The sequence below is a fragment of the Spinacia oleracea genome, chromosome 2 (genome assembly GCF_020520425.1).
Source record: "Spinacia oleracea cultivar Varoflay chromosome 2, BTI_SOV_V1, whole genome shotgun sequence".
Lineage (NCBI taxonomy): Eukaryota > Viridiplantae > Streptophyta > Magnoliopsida > Caryophyllales > Amaranthaceae > Spinacia > Spinacia oleracea.
In genome coordinates, this window is record NC_079488.1 from 56274083 (window position 1) to 56302041 (window position 27959).

At 35.4% G+C, this 27959-nt stretch overlaps 1 protein-coding gene across 3 annotated transcripts; it reads left to right on the plus strand.

Annotated features, from left to right (window-relative positions):
- On the plus strand, positions 1 to 27943 carry LOC110805402 (vacuolar sorting protein 3). Of its 3 annotated transcripts, none has more exons than XM_022011005.2 (14): positions 2 to 1373; positions 3281 to 3559; positions 3634 to 3830; positions 6717 to 6858; positions 10424 to 10696; positions 10770 to 10842; positions 15576 to 15624; positions 16729 to 17014; positions 17549 to 17604; positions 18918 to 18986; positions 19100 to 19211; positions 19507 to 19596; positions 20388 to 20558; positions 27489 to 27943. In XM_022011005.2, the coding sequence occupies exons 1-14, from the start codon at positions 207 to 209 to the stop codon at positions 27579 to 27581; spliced, it is 3057 nt and encodes a 1018-aa protein (XP_021866697.2). In that variant the 5' UTR covers positions 2 to 206; the 3' UTR covers positions 27582 to 27943. The 3 variants fall into 3 exon arrangements, with proteins under 3 accessions (XP_056692809.1, XP_021866697.2, XP_021866698.2); XM_022011006.2 differs by having other exon boundaries at positions 3284 to 3559; XM_056836831.1 differs by lacking the exon at positions 27489 to 27943 and having other exon boundaries at positions 1 to 1373; positions 19507 to 19665; positions 20388 to 20528.
- The last annotated feature ends 16 nt before the right edge of the window (positions 27944 to 27959 follow it).

Below are 27959 nucleotides of genomic sequence, written 5' to 3' on the forward strand. Positions count from 1 at the left end.
TAAAAAGAAAGTTGGTACACATATGCCTCACCAATCCCATCAATATCCAATAGTCCTTCAAGACCAGAGACCACCGTGATCTATCGCCGGCAGTTCAATATTCATCCACTGCCGTTACCCTTCGTCGGGATTCGCCGCTGCCTTTACCGGAAAACATCAGCGAGAAATTCGCCGGGAAACATTTCAGCTTCCCGGGAGCTTCTTCAATGGCGAAAAAATTAGAGACTTCAAAATCAAGGACAGTTCTAAAATCTTTAGCATACTTTGACCTTTCATTGACTTCTCCGTCATCATTTTCTCTCTCCTCTCTACCTTCCTTCACTTGCGTCGCCGTTGCCACTCTCTCTGATTCTCAGCTTGTAATTTACGCTGGCACTGATTCCGGTGCCCTTCTTTTGCTAACCCTAAATCCTGATTTGGACCCGTCGTCATCGACAGCAGCGCAAATCGATGCCGATTATAATAAGGTGAAGTTTTTAAGAAGTATACCTATTAGTCGTTCTGCTTTAAAGTCCATTCACATTGTTGATCAAATTGGTAGAGTTTTGGTTCTTTCAGATGGGTTTTTGTATTTAGTTGACCTGCAATTGTTACAGCCTGTGAAAAAGTTAGGGATTTTGAAAGGTGTTAATGTTGTTGCTAGAAGAGTGTGCAGCACTGAATTTGGGAGTTCTAATTGGTTTCATGAGGAGGGTGTTAGTAATAGTAGTGTGGGTGGGAGGCTTATGAAGAAATTAAGTGTCGGCATTAGATCAAATGGGGTGGGGGTTAAGGAATTCGACTTGAGGGGAGATAATAATGATGGTGCCTGCCTTTTTGTGGTGACAATGGGGAAGAAAGTGGTGTTCATTGAGCTGAATTTAAGTATCAGTAAGCATGATCGAGATGTTGATGGGCAACGTGGGTCGTTCGTGGTTTTAAAGGAAATGCCGTGCATTGACGGTGTAAAGACCATGGTTTGGCTTGATGATTCAGTTATTTTAGGGACTGATAATGCTTATAGTTTGATGTCCTGCAATACAGGGCAGGTTAGTTTGATATTTTCTCTTCCAGATATGGCTGCTAGTCCTTGTCTGAAGTTGTTGTCAAAAGATAAGGTGCTTTTGCTGGTTGACAATGCAGGCATTACTTTGGACAGTAATGGGCAGCCTGTTGGTGGCAGCTTGGTATTCGGTTGTGCTCCTCATTCGATTGCCGAGTTGTCTACATATGTGGTGGTTGCTGGTGATGGGAAGATGGAATTGTATCATAAAAGATCAGGAACTTGTGTTCAAACCTTTTCTTTCGGGGGTAACTTTGGATCGAGTAAGTGTTATCTTGCTGATGAGGAGTATGTTAACGGAAGATTTGTTGTTGTCGCCGCATCATCCAAGGTTAAGTGCTGAGTCCTTTCTTGTCCTCCCTCTCTGAATCTTTTCTGGTTGTATTGTTGTATATTTTCACTTTATTATTTCGTTACTAGTTAATATGAGATTGTGACAATTTCTAGTCCAAATGTGCAGTTATTCTTCGTTTTTATTATTTAATTCATAACTTGCTGCCTCGGTATATTTGCAATATGACACTGCTTATCATTTTGTCTCTCAAAGGATCCATTATTTTGTTGGCAAGAAAACTTCATTGCTATAGATGTTACTCCTGCTAATAATTATCATGTTAATTTAATTGCGAAAAGTTGACACTAGTGGAAATGATGAATACCTTTTTATTTTATATTTTCTGAGATATTTAGCTATTGATCTCTTTCTTCTAATGTTTCGGTTTTGACATGCATAAATATCCACAACAACACAGTTTAACGAGTCATTTTCAATTGGTAATTTATAATCATTCCTATCTTTTTCGGCAATGTCAGATATAGAGATCAACGAAAAATTAAAACAGGATAAATGACCTAAACAGTTCAACTGATAAAACAGTAGAATTACACTGAGCTGTCTCTCTGTTACATGGCTGCCTATGTCAAAGGAGAGATTTGCCAATTTTTGTTTGCAACCGATACTCTGCTAGTATCGTTAGGTGATACTCAGAAGAAAGAAGAAACCTTATCTGTCCTTTCTTCTTATCATGGATCAAGTGATTTTAGCTAGCTGCTTCCTAGGAAACCCATGAATTCTACGCTGTTGATCCATAGCTAAGAAAACATAGGGAGCATTTATGCACTCCATTTAGAAATTCAATGAGTGTCTAGTAATGTCAAGGCAATTGCTAACGTCAACAAAACCTTATTTCATTATCATCTTCAATGTCTTCCTCCAAACTTGGAATTTCACCTGGATGATCCTTGACCTCAGGAATTACCTTTTCTCGAGAGACTTTTTTCATCAACTTAACTACCTGCTGCAGGAACAACAAGCCACACTTTCAACCACATGCACATGGGAGAATGGTTAAAAACAATTTCTTTGTCTTGCAATAGTTTCACATCAGCATTTGATGAAACTCTCAAGAAAGTTTACTTTTTGTTGCTTATAAACATAAAAATGGCCTCCCCGCAGGCCCACAAGTTGTATCCTACCGTAGTTTTTTTAGCTCTAGTTTTAATTTTGTCTTGTTTGGGGAATTGCCTTTCATCTGCATAAAAAAAAAACAATTGTATCAGCAAATCAGCATCCATTATTGAACATGCTAAAGCAAAATTAGGGGATTTCATCTCTGACACCCCAATGGCCATCTCTTTGGATTACCTAGGCAAACTATCTTCTCCCTAATTTACTAGTTGTGAATTTGAGTCAACTAGGATGGTTGAAAGAATCCTCTTACTTTTTCTTTATTGGGGCATCAAACATACTTCACCAAAAGGTCTTTTCCTGTTAGAGTTATAATTGAACAAGCGTTGTACACTCTACAAGTCTCTTAATATATCCTGGTTCTTAAGACCACTTTCAGCAGCTGAAACAAGGTCATTTTTCACTGAAATTAGATTTCCAGTTCCTTTCAAACTAAGGTCCTCCTATATATGCCCTTAGCAATCTCAGGAATAAAGTCTACCACCAGTAGACACCTTAGTTTTAAAGGCGTGAGGCGCATTAGTTTACTTTTGTATTGTTGTCTCTATTTTCCTTGTCTCGTAAATGACACTTAGCAATCTATTGCCTTTTCCTTGTCTCATAAAAATCGCTTTACGTTTTCTTTTTCCCTGTCACATAAATGACCCTTTATTTTCGCTTTCTTGTCCCTATTTCGACTGTCTGCTTGTTTATCCAATCAATTGGATGCATTTGCAATAATTCCCACATGAAGCTGAAATTTTTTGTTGTTCTCCTTCATAATCACTTAGCAGGTATTTTGCTACCGTAAAATAGCGCCTGAAGAACAAATTAAAGATCTGTTAAGGAAGAAGAATTTTAGGGAAGCGATTTCCTTAGTCGAGGAGCTTGAGGTTGAAGGGGACCTGTCTAGAGAAATGCTGTCTTTTGTCCATGCTCAAGTGGGGTTTCTTTTGTTGTTTGAGTTACATTTTGAGAAAGCAGTTGATAATTTCTTACTGTCAGAAACCATGCAACCATCTGAGATATTTCCGTTTGTTATACGAGACCCTAATCGATGGTCTTTGCTGGTAAATATTTGTACAAGCTTTGTTCAGCCTTAGAGTATTTTTTTTTGGAAAATCAAGCATTTAATTCTCTGCAGATACCCAGGAATAGATATTGGGGTTTGCATCCACCCCCAGTACACATCGAGGATGTTATAAATGATGGCATGTTGGCTATAGAAAGAGCACCTTTTTTGAAGAAAGCAGGAGTAGATACTGCTGTCAACAATGAGTTTCTTTTGAATTCACCAAATAGGGATGATATTTTGGATTCAGCTTATAGGAATATAATCAGGTGAGATTCTTTTTCATGCAATCTCTATGACAATTGCAAGCAGCATCATGGTAGTATCAGCTATGTGTGGGTGCATGCATGTTGTGTAAAGATAAGAAAAGTTCATTTAATAATGAAAAATAAAGTACAAAACTTGGTATAACCTTCACTGAAGATCGTATTCCAAATTACCCACAAAAGAGACAAAACGTGGAAAAAGTACAGACGTGCAAATTATCTGGAAATAGTATTCCGGCGATTGCATATAGGTTTCCCCATAAAGACGTTGCCAACTTAAAGAGCACAGAAAAGCAGGTACATGTTTCTTCACTAGCAAAGTAATATGCACACCTGAGGTAAACTGTGTAAGCCTTTGCACCTACAGCCTTTCACTACTGTTAAGCTTCTTTGAAGTAGCTAGGTGTAAATTGGATGGACTGGATTGGACTTTGCCAAGTCCAAATCCAATCAAATTTTTTTTGGACTCAGATATTTGAGTCCAAGTCCAATCCAAAATTTACCAAGTTCAATTCAGGCAGATCCAAGTAAATTTTCTGAAGTCCGAATCCTCTCCAGCCGATCCATATTTTTTATATTTAAAATTTTATTTTAATTGAAAAAAATATTTAAACTCATATGGTTCGAACATAAACAAATGCAAATAATACTACGGTGTATTATCACATACTTTTTTAGACACATAAAAAAAACGAGTATTACTATTGGGTATAAAATCCTATACCGCCAATAGTCACTATTCCACAAAGGCAAAAGAAATGACCAACAATTAACAAAAGATATATTTGTATATAACGCTTAGACACATAAAAAGATATATCTTGTACATCTAAATAATTAGCCAAAGAGTTTTCAATTCTTAAACGATATAAACTGTAAAGCACATAAAGCTCAATAATCATTCATCACGGCGTCAACAGAAGGTAAAAGAGAAAGAGGGTGAGAAAATAAAATTTGGTTAGGGTTTCATGTAAAGTATAAAGTTGGTTTTTTTTATGGCCCATGAAAAATAGAGGCCCAATAATCCCATACGAAGTACTTCACAATAGTCTTTTAAACTGCTTATGTTTATAATATTAGATTTTAAAATCATTGGACTTAATTGGATATTTGAGTCCAAAAAAATTGGACTACGATATTTGAGTCTAAGTCTGATCTAGTCCGACAAGTTTGGGTTGGATTAGATTGGACTTTGGATTTTTTCCAGTCCACTTACACCACTAGAAGTAGCTACTCAATTTAATGGTTAATTAGTTCATTTGCTTTCAAATCCGTGCCTTCTAAGAAATTAAGAAACAATGGAAGGCTGTGCGTTAGGTTTTACGTTTGTTTCCTTTTTTTCCCTTTCCGTTTTGTTTGCTGGCCTTTTCCCCCATTCTGATGAATGACAAACGAAAACGAGGATTTATTCTAGGTTCTAAGTTTATTAAAATCCAACTCATCTATAACATGGAGTTCCATGATGAATTCTTCTCATTACTCCTTTGTGGAAATTGGAGCATGATGGATGGATGGATGGATGGATATACTTCCTCTGTTCCACAATGATGTTCCAACTTCTACTTTACACGTTTGCCGGTTCACATTTTATATCATTTTTGTCTCTAATTACACATTATTAAAAATTATTAAGTTTTGTTATTCTTAGAGTATTCATTGAGAAGAATCAAACAATACCCCACATGGATATGTTTTTTCTTATATATTGGAAAAAATTTAGAAGATTATCTTTAATTATGAAAAGTGTCAGAATTCTGAACTGTGAACTGAACTGAACATCATTATGGAATGAAGGGAGTAGATGGCGAGTTAAGTAGACACGTAAAGAGGTGCATCTTAATTGGAGTTTGTCACTGGAGTCTTTTGGTTAGCCCCTCCCTACCTTCAACTTTGTTGATTTTTTTATTAAGTTTCTGGTGGTTGATGAAAAAAAGAGAGTTCCATTCACCTAGAGTCCTAAAGTTTGCTATATTTTGTGGAGGGGAGAAGGATTACAAATGAGGAGGAGAATAAATCATAGAGTAGGAGAGGGGAAAGGAATAGTGGGCAAGGTAAGGAGTGGAAAATCTACTACTTCGTAAGATCTTATAAAGGAGGTGGAGGAGTGAGGAAGGGATTGAGCATATTGGGAGGTAGAGGATGTCACACCCTGATGGATATTGGCAGCTTTTATACTCTTGCTAATCTGTTTCATTTAGCCAAACATGATTTTGTGCGCCAACATAGACTTGCACTCGTGTAGGGGTGGATTTACTTAATGTTATGGAGAAGTTAAGGGCCCGTTCGGTATCACTGTCAGTTTCCAGTTTTTGATTTTTTGGATTTGTAAGTCATATGATTTAGATTAAATTATCAACTAAAATAAAGTCATACCTATTGTAATCATGTTAATTTTGAAAACTGACAACAAAAAACTGCAAACTACTTTTTGTGGTTTTCAGTTTTTGGTTTTTAGTTTTGTAAATAACAGAAAACTGGAAACAAAAAATGATACCGAACGAGCCCTAACTTATTTATGCTATTGTGGGCAGCATGATGTGAAGCTTCCTTAGTGCAGTTATGTTAAACTGTGTTGTATGAGTAAAGTCTAGACATCGAACCCTGAGAGAGAATGCTAAATAATGTTTTCTTTGCTTCACATTGATGTCTCGTTCTTTACATTATTCGTGGTTTTTGTCCATCGTCCTCTCTTCAGTAACATTTAACCTTAACTTAAAGGCTTAAGTATGTTTTGGAACTCATAGCCTCACAAAACAAGATATACTATGGAGTTGAGGGAATAAAATTTCCATGTATCTATCTCATGGCTAGGACAAGTTCGGTTTTCACATAACAAAACGCCTCTTTGTCAAGATCACTGTGTTTATGAATGTTTTGTGTCTACTACAGGTATCTCCAGGTGATGCGGAATAAAAATATCAATCAACAAGTGAAGGAAGGAGTTGACACACTTCTAATGTACCTGTACAGAATCCTGAAGTGGACTGAATATATGGAAAAGCTTGCATCTTCTGAAAATAGTTGTGTTATAGTACGTATTCTTTTTCATTTGAACCTCGTTTGTGAATATTCTTGGAGATTATCATGAGATGTGATCTAAGGGTAACATGGGTCTTGCTATCGAAAGTGAAAATTTAGACAAATATTATACGAGGTTTTAAAGTAGTAAAAGGGAATGAAATCAGAAATCTTAAAATGTGGTACTTAAATCATGATTCGGTTTGGTTTTGTGATTGCCTAAGGATTGGATTGAAGTTCTCTTTCACTTTTACATTGGTGTTAATCCATGCTCAATGCCCCCGTCGAAGTTGGGTGAATCCCAAGCATAGTTGAGCTGTTCACACTTCACACAAAACTAATCTTTTCATTTTATTTTTTGTTGTTTTATTGTAACCCATTCCAGCTTTTTTGGGACTTCAAAAGCTTCTGTAAGTCAAGCTATTTAACTATCCTATTCATCCATAGAGCTTTAGGATATTGAGATATTTTCGTGAATTACCCTGCATGGTAGTCTTGGCCATGAATGTTCAAGCTTGGTTTCTCAAATGTTTGTTTTAGGAACATTTTGCAGTATTTGACCGAGTATCGATTTTCTTGCATATCATACTAATGTTAGGAGAATTTTCTCAACGGGGGAGTCGAGTGAGAGTAAAAAAAAAAGGTTTTCTTCATGAAGAGCTTTTGACATGTCATATATTTGGAAACAAAAGCAACAACCTAAAATAAAAAGGTGGTAGTTTATAAAATTGATTATTACTTGGAGAGATAGATGAATTACGTAAATACTTGGCACGTGATAAATACTGGTACCTATCAAAAGGTGGCCTCAGCGAATTGGATTCTTCTTGGCACCTTGATAATTTGGTTTACAGTGGTGTGTGTACTTGTTAATGGAATTTGAATGAACCTTACTAGTTAGGCCCTGTTCTTTTGGACTTCCAGTCCTTATTTTTAGGATAATCCAGTTAACTGAATTTCAGTTTAGTTCAGTTATTTTACTTCCAGTTCAGTCCAAGAGCATTAGTTAATTTAATTTAATTTAATTTATTTTTTAGTTTATTTCAGTTTATTTCATTTCAGTTTAGTTAATTTAAATTTGGGTCAGTTCAATGCAATTCGGTTCACTTCAGTTCATTTCAATCCAACTTATTATTATTATCATCATCACCATTATAGTAATAATAGTTACTATTATTGTTATTTTTATTATATTATTATTAATTATAATAAAATTATTATTATTATTGGGTGCTACTCGTTTGCCGATTTTGTAATAATAATAATACGTGTATATTCCTACAATGATTTCTTTAAGAAAAAGAATAAAAATCTACTATTTTACCACTTGGGAGATGGGACTAACTTTAGGGGCAATTTTACCATTATATGTATGACGTATATTATTGTCCATTTCCGATGGAGCCAAAGATTCATTGGTTCTTTTCGCTGTGGGATGTAATGGACTAAATCAAAATGGCTCTTAAAACCTCTTCGCTTCCTTTCCATGAAGTAGAATATGGGTGTTCGGTTATCGTCCCGTTATCTCTTTTGTTTCTATTGGAAACAACCTCTCTGCAATTGCAGGGGTAAGGTTGCGTACGTCCGACCCCTCTACTCTGCTTCTTGCGGGAGCCTCTTTGAGGTAATGGGGTAATGATAATGATGAATGATATACGACGTATATTTTAATCATCCATTCTATTGTATTTTTATTATTATTTATTTTGTTATTGCTATTTTTTAAAGTAATTATATTTGTATTTCTATTATTATCATTATTGGCCCTGTTTGGCCGTTTGGCAATTGGCTGTAGGTGAACCATGACTTGTTTGACCTGCTGTTTGTGTTGACTTTTATGTTGGATGTTTGACTATAATTTGCCTAAGAATATGTTTGGTAAAGTTGGCCGTTACATACAAAATGACCTTTAACTCTTTAAGGACATTGGTATTGTAATATATCTTTCCTTTTATCATTGTTATTGTTATTATTATTATTATTATTATTATTATTATTATTATTATTATTATCACTATTACTATTACTATTACTATTACTATTACTATTACTATTACTATTACTATTACTATTATTATTATTATTAATTATTATGAAAAATAGGCCTTTAGAACATCCCAAAACATAAGGAGGCTAGATGCATGTAGCAACCTTATGGCCTCAATGTTATCCGTTGGATTTATATGGATGTTGACACTTAAAATGTGAGAAATTATTGGGAGGAATAAGAATAAAAATAAGAAACTACGTGGTATATTTAAAATTGAGTTAAAGATTTAAAATAAAGGAGATATAAAAAATATTAAAATTTCAAATTTTCGGCACTACATGTACTCAATGTAAGTGATAGTTGGCGTCGTGGGATGTTCTCGTGTTAGTTATTTTGTTTTATGCACCTTACTTATAGTTGTGTCATTAAAGCCAAGATTTCCTTATTATTAGTATTATTAATATTTTTTATTTTTATGGATAATATTACAAAAAATTTAACCATAAAATACTCCCTCCGTCCCACATTATTCGTTACACTTTCTTTTTCATCCGTCTCACCATTACTTGTTACACTTCTAAATTAGGAATGACCCACAATTATTATATTGTCTCTCTCATCCCGCTAACAAAAGTTTGGTCCCACTCCCTCTCTCATTCAATTAAAAAATTTCCCACTAACTCCTATCACATCTACTTTTTCAATAAAATAACAATTGATAACCAAACAACTACTTATCATCTAAAACTTTGTGTAAAGGTAAGCGTAACGAGTAATGTGGGACGGAGGGCATAAATAATATTACTACTACTATTTATTATTCATTCCATAAGATTAATACAAAGTAGTAAATTTTATTAAAAGCACAAATAATGAAGAGGAGAGAGAAAGAAATTGAAGTGGAAAATAAGAGAGGTGGGTAGTAATAAGGGATAGAAATGTAATTAATACAATGAAAAGCAAACAACCAACATAAAAAAGCTAGTGTTACTAGCTTTTGGCTTTTGGTGGAAAATCCGTCTTTTAAGCCAAAGAAAAAGCCATTTACCAAACACATATATTAGCTGTTTGACCAAGTGAAAAAGCCAAAGCCATCTAAACAGCCAGTGAAAAGCCACTTACCAAACATCCCCGTTGTAAGTTCAATTAAGTTCAGTTTAATTAATTTAATTTCAGTTCAGTTCAGTTCAAGAGCATTCGGTTAATTTAATTTCAGCTCAGTTAATTTAATTTGATTTTAGTTAATTTACTTTCAGTTCAGAGAATTTCAGTCCAAAAGAACAGGACCTAAGATGAAGCTTAGCCAATTATTAAATTTATTTTCCTATTCATTTTTATAGTAAATCTGAGAAGCTTCTAATGTTTTCGTAATTGCGCAGCCATGGTACTGTAATATACAATAATCAATACGTTTTTAATTTTTATGAGCGGATTTTGTCAGTCAAATTTTTGTTGGACCGAGTAAAAGTCATATATGCGGATATTCCCAAAGAAAGTGCATTGGGTGCAATCTTGGTTTTTTCAGAATCATGAAGCTTTTATATATCCTGCTTAATGAATAACTGTAAATGTTCCATGTTCAGTGCAGGAGGAGTTGGAATCTTTACTAGAAGAATCTGGGCATCTGAGGACACTTGCTTTTCTTTATGCGAATAAAGGAATGAGTTCGAATGCGCTAGCTATCTGGCGTGTGTTAGCAAGAAATCATCCGCCTGGCACACACCAAGACACTGCTGAAACATACCACTTGAGTGATTCCTGCTCAATACCAGTTTCCAGCAGGGAAACTGCAGCCACTGAAGCGTCTAAAATTCTCGAGGAGTCAGCCGATGTAGAGTCAATTTTGCAGCATCTTGGATGGGTATGTGATCATTGTATAATTCAATTAACAGTTATAAATTTGATATCCGACAATTTATTTCATTCTTGTCTAGATTTCAGAAGTTAACGAGGAACTTGCTGTTCGAGTTTTGACATCTCAAAAACGTATCAGTCCACTTCCACCTGGTAGGCTTTCTGTTTCAAATAGTGTACTTGTATTGTATGGATGTCTGGTCATGCAAATGTTTTGACTTTAAGTGGCGTTTTGTACCCACCCTTGCATGAAGTCATAACTGTTATTTCTTGAGAAGTACTTCAAACTGTTACATGAGTTCTTCTAGGGTAAAGATACTGACTGTGGCTTGCATGGGTAAATAGCATTACGCTTACTAGTTTCTGAATCTCCTATCCATGTTTTGGATCTTGATATTATCCTATGTATTTTCTCGTTGACATTATATTACTTGTAAATTGCTAGCTGTTGAAAGTTGTGTTACACTTGCCAATTACCTACACTGCAAACCCCAGAAGAAATACATTATTTGACTTTGATAGTTCAAATTGAACTGCGGTCGCACTATTTAGGTAGTATTCTAATGTTATGGGACAATGGGACCTTCATCAGCTAGAAATGGTTCTTTCGTAGCCATGTAATGTGAAACTGCCAATAGGAGTACCAAAGAAAACCTGGCAGTAGAGTAAGGACCTTGGGCTTCAAGAAGACTATAGTTGTTTTGGCTCATGGTGACTAATTCACTTCACGTTTGGTTCTTGAGCATTCTTTACTTTTGTTTTTAAAAAAAAAAGTTAAATGTAGGCTACTTCACATTATGGAGTCGTATGTGTAACTAGTTTTCTTCAACGTGTTAAGTGATACAAACCATAAGACATATCCTTACCTGCCTCGAAATTTTGGGTTTTCAAAACTAATTCCGAACTCGACACTCAAAACCAAGTAATTTGAAAGATTAGAGTCCAATAAGTCAGGGTCAGGTTAATTCATTGGAAGCCAAGGATCATGATGTTGCTCAGCACCATGAAAATTGTAAAAGTTCCATCCATCGAGGATAAGTTAAGGCTTCATTTCTGACATGCAAATGACCTAAAGTCCTAAACATCTGCGAAAATTCACGATTTTGTCCTAAAATTATGAGCTTAAAATAAAATGCTTTCTCCATTTCATAATGTAAGTCATTTTAGTCAACCTTTTTTTTTGTCTGTCAAAATATAAGTCATTTTAGTTTTACGACATTAATGCATCAACATTATGAGTCCATTATTCTGTAATATCAAATGTAAATTCCAAATAATTTTGTCTTTGAATGCAACGTGTCACTTATATCAGCAATGCAATTTTAACTAAATTTTACAGAATTTGTGTACAACATGTTAAAATTGCCTTGTATTTAGAACAACACAAATTCTTATTTGCATGGGTTGTACGATAAATATTGTACACCGAAGTAAAAGTTAACGTAAAATGCTTAAAAGTTACACATATATATATATATATATATATATATATATATATATATATATATGTATATATATATATATATATATATAACACCGAAGTAAAAGTTAACGTAAAATGCTTAAAAGTTACATATATATATATATATATATATATATATATATATATATATATATATATATATATATATATATATATATAATGGTGAGAACACTTCCTTACGGTGAGACCACTTTCTATAATGGCATTTTCGTAATTTTTATAAACAAATAATTAATAAACCAATTTAATTGTTTATCACGTTTTTTCTTCTCACTATTTCTGGAACGCAGGAACTCTTTCTCTCTCTTCAATTCCCCTTTCTCTCCTATTCAAACACCACCAGCAATCTTCCTCGCCGGCCGCCGGCCGCCGCCACCGCTATCTACCGTCGCTGCTCGCCTCTCGCCGCCGCTTCTGTTCTCCTCTCGCCGCTCCTTGTAAGAACCCAATCGCCGGTCGCGGTGGTTGTGGTTCGCGAATTAGATTTCGAACCAACCACTCGTATCTCACTGGTCGCCGCTCCTAGTCCGTCGGCGCTGCTCGTAGTTCGTCGGCGCTGCTTGTAGCTTGCCGGCGCCGCTAGCAGTTAGCCACCACCATCGCCGGTCTCCGCTAACCAACATCGCAAACATCGAACTTAATCGAACCAGAAATCGGTAATTTCAATTCATCAAATCTCATTTCTCGATTTCTCAATTCAGAATCAATTTTAATCGGCAATTTTCAGCCGATTTCTCAATCGAAATTCTTAATTGATTTTTCCATCGATTTCTCAATCGATTTCTCAATCGATTCCTCAATCTATTTTTCAATCGATTTCTCAATCGTTTTTTCAATCAACTTCGAATCGAAATCGAGTTCTCTCAATTCAGAAATTATAATCAATGTGAGTGTGATTTCTGATATGAAATTATAATCAGAAATTATAATTGAAATTCGAAGATAGTTCCTAGATTTCTGATATGTCAGATTAACTACTTAATTAGAGGCTTAGAGCTTGATTCGTTGCAGGGTGAAGTTGTCATAAGATAGTTCCTAGATTTCGATATTACTTGTGAATTTGAATTACGTCTGCAATATTATCTGACATTTTTCAATACCAATACAAAAACTAATAGTTGTTATATTTTTGTTCAAAATTAGTCGAATTTGCCTCGTATTGCTGGTCGATCATGTTGTTTTTTATTGAATAGTTAATCACGATGCCATAAATTTTATGATGTTATTCTCAGCTCAACAAATTTTCCTGTAAAAATATTTCAGTGTAGCTTGACTGAAGTTTGAACACTGTTTAATTATGCTTGAATAAGTTTAGAACATGCATGAATAAATTTAGAACATGTTTGAATAAATTTAGAACATGAGCCTGAAATTTTAGAACATGTATATATGTATATGTGTTGACTAGGTGGTTTTCATGTTCTAAATTTAGAACATCTTTGAATAAATTTAGAACATGGTTGAACAAATTTAGAACATGCTTGAATAAATTTAGAACATGCTTGAATACATTTAGAACATGATTGAATAAATTTAGAACATGGTTGAATAAATTTAGAACATTAGTTTGAAAATTTAGAACATCGTTGAATAAATTTAGAACATGCTTGAATAAATTTAGAACATGAGCTTTCAAATTTAGAACATGGTTGAATAATTTTAGAACATGCTTGAATTAATCTAGAACATGAGGTTAAAAAATTAGAACATGGTTGAATAAAATTTAAACATGCTTGAATAAATTTAGAACATTAGTTTGAAAATTTAGAACATCGTTGAATAAATTTAGAACATGCTTGAATAAATTTAGAACATGCTTGAATAAATATAGAACATGGCTGAACCAATTTAGAATATGGTTAAATAAGTATATGGTTAAATAAGTTTAGAACATGGTTGAATAAATTTAGAACATTAGTTTGAAAATTTAGAACATCGTTGAATAAATTTAGAACATGCTTGAATAAATTTAGAACATTCTTGAATAAATTTAGAACATGAGCTTACAAATTTAGAACATGGTTGAATAATTTTAGAACATGCTTGAATTAATCTAGAACATGAGGTTAAAAATTTAGAACATGGTTGAATAATTTTAGAACATGCTTGAATTAATCTAGAACATGGTTGAATACAATTAAAACATGCTTGAATAAATTTAGAACATGCTTGAATTAATCTAGAACATGAAGTTAAAAATTTAGAACATGGTTGAATACACTTAAAACATGCTTGAATAAATTTAGAACATGGCCGAACCAATTTAGAATATGGTTAAATAAGTTTAGAACATGGTTGAATAAATTTAGAACATGAGTTTGAAAATTTAGAACATTGTTGAACAAATATAGAACATAGAGAGTGTAAAAGTGTTCTCACCATAAGAAGTGTTCTTACATAAGGAGGTGTTCTCACCGGATCCCTCCCCGATATATATATATATATATATATATATATATATATATATATATATATATATATATATATATATATATATATATATATATATATATATATATATATATAAAAGTTATCTACTTTTTAGTGATATATTTTTTCATTGTAATAAAAAATATTTCTCTAACATCACAAAAATGTATAAAATTAATCATTTAACCCTTTAAAATGTTACCTATCAATTTCTTTTTTAAATAATACAAAAGTTACAATAAAGTAGGTAAAAGTTATAGAAAAGTGGGTAAAAGTTATCTTTGTGTACAATAAATTTATTGTACACCTTGTGCGTTCAAGACCTTTTTTTAGAACAGAGGGGATTAAAGTTAATACCATAAGAGCATCCAAGAGGTCATGTATGGTTGGGTTAAATGTTGCACCAAAAAAGGCCCTGAAGTAATGGCTAGTCCACTTTTGAGGCTAGATTGTTTGGGCTTGACGTCGCATGAATTGGTGACTACATGTTCAGGCCAAATACCTTGGCCTAAATCAGTTCTGGATTTCAGCCTGTTGGGCTTTTAGGCCGGGTTGATTTTGACCTTTTCTAGATTATACTGAAGTGCATAAAAATCCCTCTATTGAAGGAGTTGCCTTTATTCTTGAGCCTGCTCTTGCTTCAGAAACTTGACAATTTATTGTAAGATTGCAACAATTCTGAAACCTGTTCCATCGCTGCAGTTGAAGAGATGATCTTCAAATTGTTGGTCCTTTAAAATTTACCGTGGCATTTCCCTTCCCTCGTGTCGCTATGAAGCTTTTCCGACATTAGGAGTTTATTAGTCATCATTTCTTAGTTCTTAAGACCCTGTTAACTAGTGTATAAGTGGTCATATCTTATATCTTTGTTGAGTGTTGACCATTGATAGTGTTTGTTGAATTAAATTGTTGACCTTTGTTTGGGAGGAAAATTTTGGTTACTCATGCTTGCTACATGGGTATCTTACTGCAGATGACGTAGTTGCTGCTATTGATCCAAGAAAAATAGAGATCCTTCAAAGGTATGAAGCTCTTATAGTCAATGACTTACGTTCATGCCCAGTTCTCTTGGGCGTATCAATAATTATGTGATTTTTTAATTGTACATGTTGCTTTAGAATTTAGTTCTTTCATGGTAACAATATGGAACATTTTCCTCCAATATGCTTGTTTTAGTCATTCTAGAGACAAAGGAAGTGCTATTTCAATTTAATGAGACGGGTGCTTGCAGCTCATTGAATGGCATACTAGACGGGAGAGAAGGAGGGGTGGGGGGAGGGGGGAAAGGGGAAAGGGGAGATATAGCTTGTTGAAGGGGATGAAGTAGAATATAGCGTGAAAGTACAATAAACTTCATTTGATACAAGTAAATCAAGGTCGGTTTCTAACATATAGCATGTAACTACCCTGTCAAGGATAATGAGATATGATAGGATTTGATTGGAGAATTTCCCTGTCAAGATGCATCTGCATTTTAAGGGCCCATATGCTAGGGTACTTCAGTACTTCCCTTTTGATTGGAGTAATCATAGGATGGGTGATGTCTGGGGAATCTCGGGGTGTTATATTGGTTACTGTAGCCATTTTTCGAGGAAGCTTACCATGTCATATATTATGTGAAGGTAATGCATCTCTAACTTGTCAGTTCGGAGAACTTATGAAAATGGATTACTTATTTGATGAAAAAGTTTGCTGAGTTTCCTTAAGTTTAATTCTTTTATCAAGATGAAGCTTACGTATTGAACATTTGAACCCAATGCAATATCTTTTGTTCCACATTTCCTAGCCTTTGCTTGATTTGCACACAGATAAAATTTTAAGAATATTTATCTTGCATTCATAAGTAATATAATAATCTCTGTCAAACATTCACTCATGGGCCGTATATATTGCAAGTGAAAGTGGTAACTTCTGTTGTTAGAAGACGATGGCTCAGTAGCATCCAAAGAGTTTCCTATTTCTAAATATTGTTAAAGGCTCTCAGCTTCTTTTTCTTAGTAGCCTTTAGAAATTAACTTATTTCTTCAAATAAAAGTAAGGTATGCTTCCTATATTTATTTATGTATTCTTTCACCATGGGACGTTCTTTTCCATGATTTGAACTTCCAGTTCTCTTATTGGTGCAGATACCTGCAGTGGTTGATTGAAGATCAAGATTCTACTGATACTCATTTTCATACATTATATGCTCTTTCCCTTGCCAAAACAGCTCTTGAAAGTCTGGAAACAGATGTTTCTCAGCATGCTAATAACAAAAGCATGAGGGAGCCAATTACCTATGTTTCTGGAAGGATTTTGCCATCTGAAAATCCGGTTAGGGAAAGACTACAAATCTTTTTACATTCTTCTGACTCGTACGATGCAGAAGAAGTTCTTGAGTTAATTGAAGGCTCCGAATTATGGCTAGAGAAGGTTACATATTACGCTCCACTTTTCAATTTATATAGAAAGATTCTCTGTGATGATTAAGTTATGTACTTATTTCGACTGAATTACTTATTTAAGTCTACAGATAATTGTATGGTGGTTGGGTGGGAATTCCCCCCCCCCCCCCCCCCCTTTTTTTGAGTTGTTGTTTGAAGAGGGAGGGGCTGGGACTTCGTAGACTTATAATTATCTGATCTTTAGAATTGATGAGCTGAGAATATTTCTTCCTTTTCTCATTGAATCTATTTTAGGGCTTGTTCTCTTCACCTAATTTAAGCGAACTGTAATTTTTTAAACTAATTTTTACTGATCACAGAACTTCCCATCATTTGCAGTTACTGATTTCCACTGATTATTTATACTGATTATTTCTTACGCAACTCATTTTTTACTGATTAAAGTTGATATTTACTGAATATTGGCTTTTAAGCTGAAGAGACCATGCTCTCAATCTTCTGACTCTTAGTGAATGATTGATTTTGCTGAGTATGGTTTGTTTTGTTTTATCCCTCTTGACAGGCTATTCTATACAGGAAGTTGGGACAGGAAACATTGGTTCTTCAAATATTGGCATTGTGAGTGTAATTTTTTTCAAACAATTATCTGTCTTCTCCAAGTCAACTTACAATGCACTGTGTTTGTACTACCGAGGTATGGGTATGTCTTAGATGTCTTCTCTACTCTAGTTAGGTATAGTATCCTCTGATAAAATATTAAAGGGGTGTGTTTGAAGCAAGGGTGAAATGGTGAATAATGGAAGGAAGTTTTCAGCATAACCCATTGCATATGGCTTGATATCCATCTATGATCCCAAGAACTGTTTTGGTGTTTTCATGGAGGTGGACCATGCATATGTTGTAGGTGCCTTTCTGTTGGCGAAGTGACTGGCATGGGTTGTCAATGAAGTGAACAATCTTCTATATAAATGCATTCAAATGTATATACATACATACACACACATATACATATAGAAATACAAATACAAATACAAATACATACATCAATATCCATATACATATACATATACATATACATATACATACATCAGTATACATACATACATCCGTACATACATAAAAACCTACATAGGCGTTTCTGTGGCTGTGTGAACCAGCCTGCTGTCATGTGCTTGTGTTTGTTTGGTAGTGTCAACATCCGTGAAGTTTGCTTCTCGGATCTGATGGTATTTTAATGGAGGAAGAGATGTTTGAAAGATAACAAAATTCATTTAATTGCAAAAGGGTGCTGAAGGAAGTTGAAGAGTTAAAATGAAATCATTTGAAACCTGAAAGGGGTTTGATCAGACTTCTTGGATAGAAGGCTAGGACAAATGGCAGCATAACTTAATTACTAGTTGTCTAGTATTGCAATCCTATTTCCCTTTGATTGAGGGATATTTATACTTAAAGTAAATGCATGCCAAGCAAGGAAAAAATAATAAATAGTGCAATATGTTTCAAAGATTTAAAACCCAGATAAAGAAAGCTGTAGAACACTATAGTCAATTACAAGTCAATGGTAATAAATAACTCCACAAACAGAAGATAATTGGTTGGCCTCTTTCCACTATTTGATTTCCATTTGAATTGTTCACCATTTTTAGCTTTCTCAATGCCCATATCTGTCCACTCATTTTGTTACGTATCAAACAGATGTATCTGTATGAGTTTCATTCGGAAACTTTGATTTAAAGATACTATTTTAGTTTTTCTTTTCAATAAAACACTTCTGTTTTTGACTTGCAAGGCAACTTTCAAAAGTTGTATGTCTTGTTTAATGCAAAATATGCATGGGATTTGTTTTTAGTTTCATCACAAAGTTCCTTGAAGTGTTTTTTTGGTCAGACATTGCATTCTGGTCACTGATAATTACAGTTAACGATTATCAGGAAGCTGGAAGATAGTGAAGCTGCTGAACAGTATTGCGTTGAACTTGGAAGACCTGATGCCTATATGCAGTTAGTTTTCCTTATAGTCTCTTGTGGCTATAGCTAAATTGTGTTAAGAATGTGTCCACACTCCACAGAGTTCTAAATATATTCTAATTGATTTTTTATTTCATGACCATTAGGTTGCTTGATATGTATTTGGATCCACAGAACGGTAAGGAACCAATGCTCAATGCTGCAGTTCGCCTTCTTCATAATCACGGAGAATCACTTGATCCTCTGCAAGTCCTAGAGGTATTTGACCAGGCCCCCCCCCCCCCCCCCCCCCCTATCCCCAAGGCCCCTACCACGACGCAAAGCAAAACCAATCGCTGTTATATGAACACGTATATCGGAAATTTAATCCTTAAAATGTTATGGTAGTTATGCTAGAGTTCGTGTTATTGTCGTGCTACTTTTTCCTCTTTGGTATTTGGTGCAGTTGGCCGGATTCTCATAGAATCTTACATGAAGAATATGAATGAGTTCATTCCATTTTCACCTTTTGCAATTTGTTTCTTCAGCTTTTGATTTTTCATCTATTACGCAGAGATTGTCACCAGATATGCCCCTTCAGCTTGCGTCAGAAACAGTGTTAAGAATGCTGAGAGCTCGACTTCATCATTACCATCAAGGAAAAGTATGTTGGTTCTTTTCCTTTTAAATGCCTGCTGTGCTCCTAGGATGAAGTATACTATTTGACGCTTAAGTGAGTGGTTTAACATGCTACCGGAATTTGTTCAACTAGATGGGTTTATTAGTAGCTCCATGTGTTTACCATTTACATAGTTGTAGATCTTGGTTGTGTATGATTTATATGTTTAGATACAGTAATTTTAGCATGGCTTGACATACTACCATGGAACCAAGTTGTTGCAACAGCAATACTATAGTGTGTTAATCGTTTGAACATTGTTTATCAAGTCGAGATCTAACACTAACTCCACATCCAACATTCAAGGCCATCTCGAACTCTGTATAGTAAACAATCTTGAGCCCTATGTAGTACGAAATATCTTGAGCCTAAACTTGGTGAAAATAAGCTCTTGAGATGAGACATGCTCAAGAGCTTTTATCACAACTTGATGAAAGAGTGAAGGACCCATTGTGGCTTTCAAAAATCTGTGTTTGTTAACATGATAATTTTGAGAAAGTCTGAGATATCTTCTTAGGTATGGATTATATTGGACTAAATCAAACGTTGACATGGTTCATATGGGGTCTAATCGAAATAGCTACCATGTAATTATTGACATAACCCTGGACCTTTACATTAGATTAGAGTGAACCTTGTGCAATTGGGACTTGGGTATTCGTATATTCAACATAGCCTACTCATATTGTATTGCACATTCTACTCTCAAATCTTTGTCAATGCATAAAACATTTTGCGTTTCTTGTAGATCTTTAGTAATGTGACTTTGTTTCCAGATTGTGCATAGCCTTTCGCGTGCAGTGGATGTTGACGCTAGGCTTGCAAGACTTGAGGAGAGAGCACGAAATGTGGTACTTAATGATGATAGTTTATGTGATTCTTGTCATGCCCGTCTTGGAACGAAGCTCTTTGCCATGTACCCTGATGATTCTATCGTCTGTTACAAGGTTGGTATTTTGTATGTGATGATTTCTACAGTGGGTCATATGTTATTTCTGTATGTCTGCACTTTGCTCTTTTGGTGGGTAAATCCGGGTGATTATCTGCAATGCACCGTGGACTTCGTGCTGGCAGATTTTGTGACTAAGGCCCTGTTTAGTTCACCTTATTTCTCCTGACCTCATCTGGTCTGGTCTGGAACTTATTTTTTCTGATCTGGCCTGGCTGGTGTGATCCTGTCTGATTTTTCAGAATTAAGTTTAAACAAAAATCTATATTTATTAATATTAAACTACTTATGTGTAAAATAAATGTTACACAAATTTATAATATTATTATTATTTATTTGACTTTGCTCATGATTCAACTATTCCTTATATTAGATAGACCTAGACATGATCTAGATAGATCGATTATTATCTGGACATATCAATTCTGATCTGGATATGATTTGTACTTGGGGATGATATGTACAAATTTGGTTCTGATCTGGATATGATCTAGACAGATTGGTTCTAATATCGACATGATCAGTACAGATCTGGACATGATCTATACAGAGAAGTTTTGATCTGGACATAATCTAGACATGATCTGTACAGACAAGTTCTGATTTGAACATGATCTGTACATATCAATTTTGATCGAAATAGATCGATTCAAATTTGGACATGATCTGGATATATGAGTTTTGATATGGACTTGATCTTGACAAATCAGTATAGATTTAGGCATAATCTAGATAGATCGATCCGAATATATGGGTTCTGATCTACACATATGGATTTTGATCTGGACAGATCGGTTGTGATCTGGACATGATCTATACAGATCAATTCTGATCTGGACATGATTTGTAGTTTTGTACATATCAGTTTTGATCTGGACATGATCTGTACATATTAGTTCTGATCTGGTCATGATCTATACAAACCAGTTCTGATCTGGATGATCTGTACAAATCAATTAAGATATGGACATGATCTCTGCAGATCAATTCTGATATGAACATAATGTGTACAAAATCGATATCTAGACCAGTTCTAATATGGACATATCGATTCTGATATGGACATGATATGGACATGATCTGTACAAATCAGTTCTGATCTGAACATATTGATTCTGTGAGGATTGTACATGATTGTAAGGATCGGTTCTGATCTAGACAAGATCTTTGTAGATCTGAACATGATCTGGACATGATCCTGATATTATGTGATCATACTGGTTCTGGTCTGGATATATAATGGTTCTGACTGTAAAAATCAGTTCTGATATGGACATGATCTGATCATATTGTTTCTGATCTAGACATAATGGTTTCAATTTGGACATGATGAATTTGAATATTTTGTTAATGTTTTTTATGCCTTAAATAATAGATTTTAATTGCACCGAAAACAACCTGACCTGAACTGAACTGAATTTATTTTTTCTGATCTGAACTGAACTTTTTTTTTCTTCTGATCTGGTCTTATCTGATCTGATCTGAAATAAGTAACAAGGTCCTGAAATAAGGTGAACTAAACAGGGCCTAAGTAGCCTGTAGCATGTGTTGAATGTCTGACTGATGTAAGCTTGTCAGTCTCCATTCAGATTATTCAATTTGTTTTTTTTAGGAGCAGAAAACAGAAATCAGTTAATAACTTGTGAAAGAGGATATTTGAGTAGGTTTCTGCTTCTGTTCTGCCACATAAAGTCCATACTCCATAGTGTTAACTTTATGGTAGTCTGCCGCAGTGAACATTGCTGTTCTTTTTACCTATGCTGTATAATTCGGTATTTCCTTTGTGGATATCAAATAGTACCATATCTGTATGTCAATTGTTCGAAACGAAATCATGTGGCACACAATCTCCATTTACCAGAAACTTCTAAGATATATTGTTTATGCAGATATGGTACTTGGATAGCTCATAAGTAGCTAAGCTTCGAAGATAAAAATAAAATGATCACTTGGGGAGGGGGGGATTAGGATTTTACAGTAGCATCTGAGGAAACATTCTGCTCTACAGTTTAGCTAATATGACCCCACTTTTTTTCTCAAAGAGATGGATGGTTCTAACTAAGTTTTAAAAGCAAGCTATCTGGGGAAAGTAAAAAGACGAGCTAGACCAAATTGTTAATACTTGCCCAAAGTCTAGATACACAGCCATTATTTAATTTTTAAACCCTTTGCCAAACCTTTTGCTATTTATCTGGTATAGAAATATAGGAAAGTTTGTCAGAAAGGACCTTTTAAAGTCAAACAATTGCGACAAAGGACCTTTTAAAAAAAGTTGTTAAGTAGGACCTAAAATCGATTTATTGTTGTGAATAGGGACATGAACTCATTTTCCAGTGGTCAACTCAATTTTTCTGGCGTTGACCCACACGTGTGGGTCACGTGCCTAATAAAAAAGTTTTTTTTTCCCTTTCAAAATCCCCCCCTAACTACCTAACCCTAAAAAAAACCAGAACTTCTCCTTCCTCGACATTAGTATATGGCCATAGTACCCTTTTGTTTTTGAGATCAGTACTGTGGAGACCGTATTAGGAGGACTGTATGAGTAGAAGCAGACTGCTTGAATATATAACTGCAAAGCTCTCGAAATTTGTCTTGACGCTGCTTTTAGTAGATTGTAAGAATAGACAAGCAGCATATAGATCAGTTTAATTAATTTTAAGGGCTTGATCAGTGATTACTTGAGCTTCTTGAAGTAGCACATTGAGAAGCTTTGGATTTAATTGAAGTACCCTCCCTTTCCATGGGATCAACTTAGGTGTCCAATCCCCTCAAATTATGTGCTCTGTCATTTCTTTTCTCTTCTCCTCCCTAGTTCTCGGGTTGTGAGATTCGTGGGAGCATATCTACGGATGCAATAATGGTGTTTTCGGTGGTGGCTGATAGGAATTAATGGCAACGAGTTTTGGTGATTCTCTTGTGTTCACGAAGGAGATGAAGAACTGAATTGGAGGGGGTAAAAAAATTATAAAATTGGAGGTTTTTTTTTTTTTTTTTGGAGATGAATCCTAACTTCCACAATTATCAAATTGGATGAATTGAAGCAAATAAATTGGGGGTTTTGATCTTACCTTGTTCAAATAGCAAAGACTAGAAAAAGCAACAATTTTTTTTAAAGCAATCATCCACGAATTGATGAACTTCACGAAGGAGATGAAGAACTGAGCAAACAGAGCATCAAGGAGAGAGAGAGTGAGGGGATTTCGGTTCGTTAGCTGGGATTTGTTTAGTCATTCAGAATAATAAGTTAGGCCTGTAGTGCTCCAGCGATGGGGGTTAGGGTTTTTTTTAGGGAGGGGGGAAATTGGAGGGAATTCTGAAAGGAAAAAAATATTTTTTTATTAGGCACGTGACCCACACGCGTGGGTCAACGCCGGAAAAATTGAGTTGACCATCGAAAAATTAGTCCAGGTCCCTATTCACAACAAAAATCGATTTTAGGTCCTACTTAACAACTTTTTTTTAAAAGGTCTTTTGTCACAATTTTTTGACATTAAAAGGTCCTTTCTGACAAATTTTCTGAAATTAAATGGACTCTTATCTCAAATATCCCTAATTCGAAAAATTAGAAAAACCACCCTCGGCCTTCAACCCATATTCTCGGTCTACTCTAAGTCTCTCTTAGTCAAAACCGTTCAATTTTGGGTTGATTAATACTGAAAATCTTTAATCTATCCTGATCTATACTTAAATAAGCCTCTTATTAATTTCTAACTTGATTGGAAAAAATGAGGTCTCCCTTCTTGCTTCTTCTTTCTTCAATAGCCTCTACCACCACGAAACCCTCTCCTCTTATTCCCTTTCACCACGACTGCCACCATCAAATCTTCCTCCTCACCCTCTCTTCCCTGGGCCAACAACTCCCCTGCCCCTCCCTCGTCACTGCTTCTTACTGAGCAGGAGATTGTTTGTCTTAGATGCAGAATGACAAGAGAACGAGTAGTGTCTAGGATAGGGATGGAAATGGTTCCAGGATGTCTTCAGTTGCCAATTTATTTTGCACAACCAGCCTTACCTCATCATTATAGCACATTGAAATTTCATAGTAGGCTTCCTGGTTTAAACTTGATCATATATGGAATTCCCGTACAGCCTACCGTTGGTTCTCTTGAAACTGCCGATGGCTCAACAATTTCAATATTTGTTACGATGCTGTTAAATTTTGATGCACAATCTAAATACCACCCAGCACAAGTACAATGAGAACAAGAGAGGGGGTGCACAGGTGGTAGTTTAACAGGGGGGAGGGGGTGACTAATGTGGCGGTGGTTGACATTTTTAAAGGATTTTTGATCAGGACTAGGGGATTTAAACAGTTTAGGTTCATTTGTTCTTTTGGCTGTGGAATGTAATGGACTAAATCAAAATGGCTCTTCATACCTCTTCGCTTCCTTTCCATGAAGTAGAATATGGTTGTTCGGTTATCGTCCCGTTATCTCTTTTGGGTCCATTGGAAACAACCTCTCTGCAATTGCAGGGGTAAGGTTGCATACGTCCGACCCCCCTTTACCCCGCTTCTTGGGGGAGCCTCTTTGAGGCAATGGGGTAATGATAATGATGAGGGGCGGCTTTGAGTAGACAAAATATAAATTAAGAGTAATTTTTGTAAAAAAGTTCAAGTTTGGGGAATAGAGAGTTAGAGACCCTACTCAAGAATGGTTTTTGATTAAATCCTTTTATCTATTATCAACGCCAGCAGAAAATTTCAGGTACATGCCAGGGATTTCTGTTTGACCAAGCTTCTAGAAAATAATTTATGTTCTTAGATGTACTTCTGCAGAAACTGTTTCCAAAGGAACACTTGTGAGAAGCACAATTGTTTGGCCGCAAAATTCGAGAAATACTTCTGAGAAACAAAAACAATTTTACGTTGTTTGGCCCATTTTTCATTTAGGTAGCACATATTCTAGATACCAAAAAATAATAAAAATAAAAACTATTATGTTGTAATTACTGCTTGGAATTTTGCAAATACAACTACTAGTTCCTGATTATTGAATCCAACTAAATGAAGAAAAAAAGGACCAGACCGAAGTAATCGAGTATCCATGAAGGAAACTTAGCAGATGAACCCTGAAAGTATTCCTACTACTCTCCGGAATTTCACACTACTGTCCGAAATTTGACCTATACCAATTACTCCCAAAACCCCCAACTTTTTATAAAATCGCGATTTTAGTATGGAGTATGTAATTAAACTTAACGAGTTTTCAAATTTCTTTTAATTACTCCAAGAACCTCGTTTTCAAAGGAGATCCATACTGAACTTTTGTAATTAATTTATTTAACATAAAAAATCAATAAATCAAACCCAATAAGAAATTAAAAAAACGGCCCAAGAAATCGGCTTAATGTTAAATTTCAGCAATAATGGAACATATCTATTTGAGGAGAGAGAGAAGACATCGCGATGACGGAGAGGGAGATAGCAAACATGAAGAAGATGAGAGAAAAAGGGGTTGGTACTTGGTAGGTGAATTAGGTAGGATAAGGGGTCATTTTTCTATACATCAGGGGTATTTATGTTCAAAAGCAAATTCATTAAATGAGAAAAATAAGCTCTGCGAGAAGTTGCTTTCAGAAGCTCCAATTTGGAGCTTCTACTTCTACACCTCTAGGAGCTATTTTGTGGTCATTTGGGCTTCTATGAAAAGTGTTTCTACTTCTATAAAACACTTTGTTTGGTCAAATTTCAGTTTCTCAAGTTGAGAAACACTTGGTCAAATTTCAGTTTTCAAGTTGAGAAACACTTTGAAGTGCTTGGCCAAACACTACCTTAGGCGCTCATGGTATATTTGTTGGAGTTTAAGTTGACTGGATGACTCTAGATTAAGTTGGGATGGCTGCTTTACATGCAGGGCTTGAGTTGGTGCTAAAATTCAGTTGTGGTGTCTTTGTGATGAAAAAGGAAGAGACTCTTTTGTCAACTTTCCGTCGATTGTTTTATATCAATACTTGTGCCGTTGTTAGGTCTCTATGCAGAGGATTGAGCTCATGGTCTCTAAGGGGTGGGTAGTAGTGGAGTTGCTGGAAAAGCATGTGGGTGGAAGGTTTGGTTTTCACCTTAAGGCTGGTTACCTCTCCATGTATCATGTGGATTGGACCAAAATGTTGATTCCCAATGTTTCTCCTTTCTCATGTTTCACCTCTTTTATTGGCTTTAGATTTAGGTTAAGTTATGATTTTTAATTTGAAATCCAGGACAACACTTTCCATGAAGTAAAAGATGGTCGTCCCGTTACCGCTTTTGGGTCATTTGGAAACAACCTATCTGCAATTGCTGGGGTAAGGTTGTGTACGTCCGACCCCCTTACCCCGCTTCTTGCTGGAGCCTCTTTGAGACAATGGAGTAATGATAATGAATGAATGAATCCAGGACAACACTTTGATTAGGTGATTGATCTTCAAGGCCATGTCTGTAGTAGCCTTTGGTAAAACAATGGCCTTCAGGAAAATGCGCTGCCTGTCCTCGAGTAGTTGATTTTTGGATTTTTATGTGCTTTTATTGTTGTTGTTGTTGGGGGGGGGGGGGGGGGGGGGGGGACTGAAAACATATCATCTCTTAGTTACTGTGGTGTAGATTAGAATAGAGGCTTCCTAGGGATGAAATCGACTTCCATTTCATGCCATCTTTGCATCCTATTCCTCGGCCCTTTCGTTTTTCTACTGATGTATCCTCCAGCTTATGGTGAATGTTAGGATGCTGCTATGTGTACATGTATGTATTTACAAAGATGCCACTAAGATAATGAACAGTATTTTGCTGTGTTACCATGTTTTTTGTGTGATTCTCAAACATTTTACTCAATTATTGGATAATATTTCTCGGGTAATAAGTATAGGTGCGTTTTATTCACCTGATTTTCACTTGTGTGAACGTAACCCTTTCAGAACTTAACCTGGTATCTAACCTATTCCATCTTCCATGCAGTGTTTCCGTCGCCTTGGGGAATCTACATCTGTAGCAAGGCGTAATTTCAAGAAGGATGCATTGATTAAACCTGGTTGGCTCGTCCTGAGGTAGTGTAGTTTTCGGTACAGTTTCTTAGGTTGCTGCTGCTCATTTTGGTCACTGAGCTGGGTTGCTAGTTGCTTCTGATTTTGTGTTGGGGAGGTCTGATTAGGCAGTGAATCTCCAAGGCTAATTGAACATAAAATTGAACCAAAAAATTAATTTGTAAATATGGCAATCTCCAAGGCTAATTCACTCGGTTGTAGAGCTCAGAACATCGATGAGTGACAACATCTGTTACTTGTAGACTGACAGCTGTTGTCCTAGCCGCCGATTTTACTTCCAGCCGAGCTCATAAGCTCCTTTGATGGGATGTTGTTTTATGCTGTTTTGGATGAACATTAATATACTAATATGAAAATGGACATTTATTATTTTGGAAGTGAACAA

Coding starts and splice junctions, on each gene's coding strand:
- LOC110805402 (XM_022011005.2), top strand. CDS start 207: ATGGCGAAAAAATTAGAGACTTCAAAATCAAGGACAGTTCTAAAATCT. Junction 15,625..16,728: donor AAAATAGAGATCCTTCAAAG/GTATGAAGCTCT, acceptor TTATTGGTGCAG/ATACCTGCAGTGGTTGATTG. Junction 17,605..18,917: donor GTTCTTCAAATATTGGCATT/GTGAGTGTAATT, acceptor AACGATTATCAG/GAAGCTGGAAGATAGTGAAG.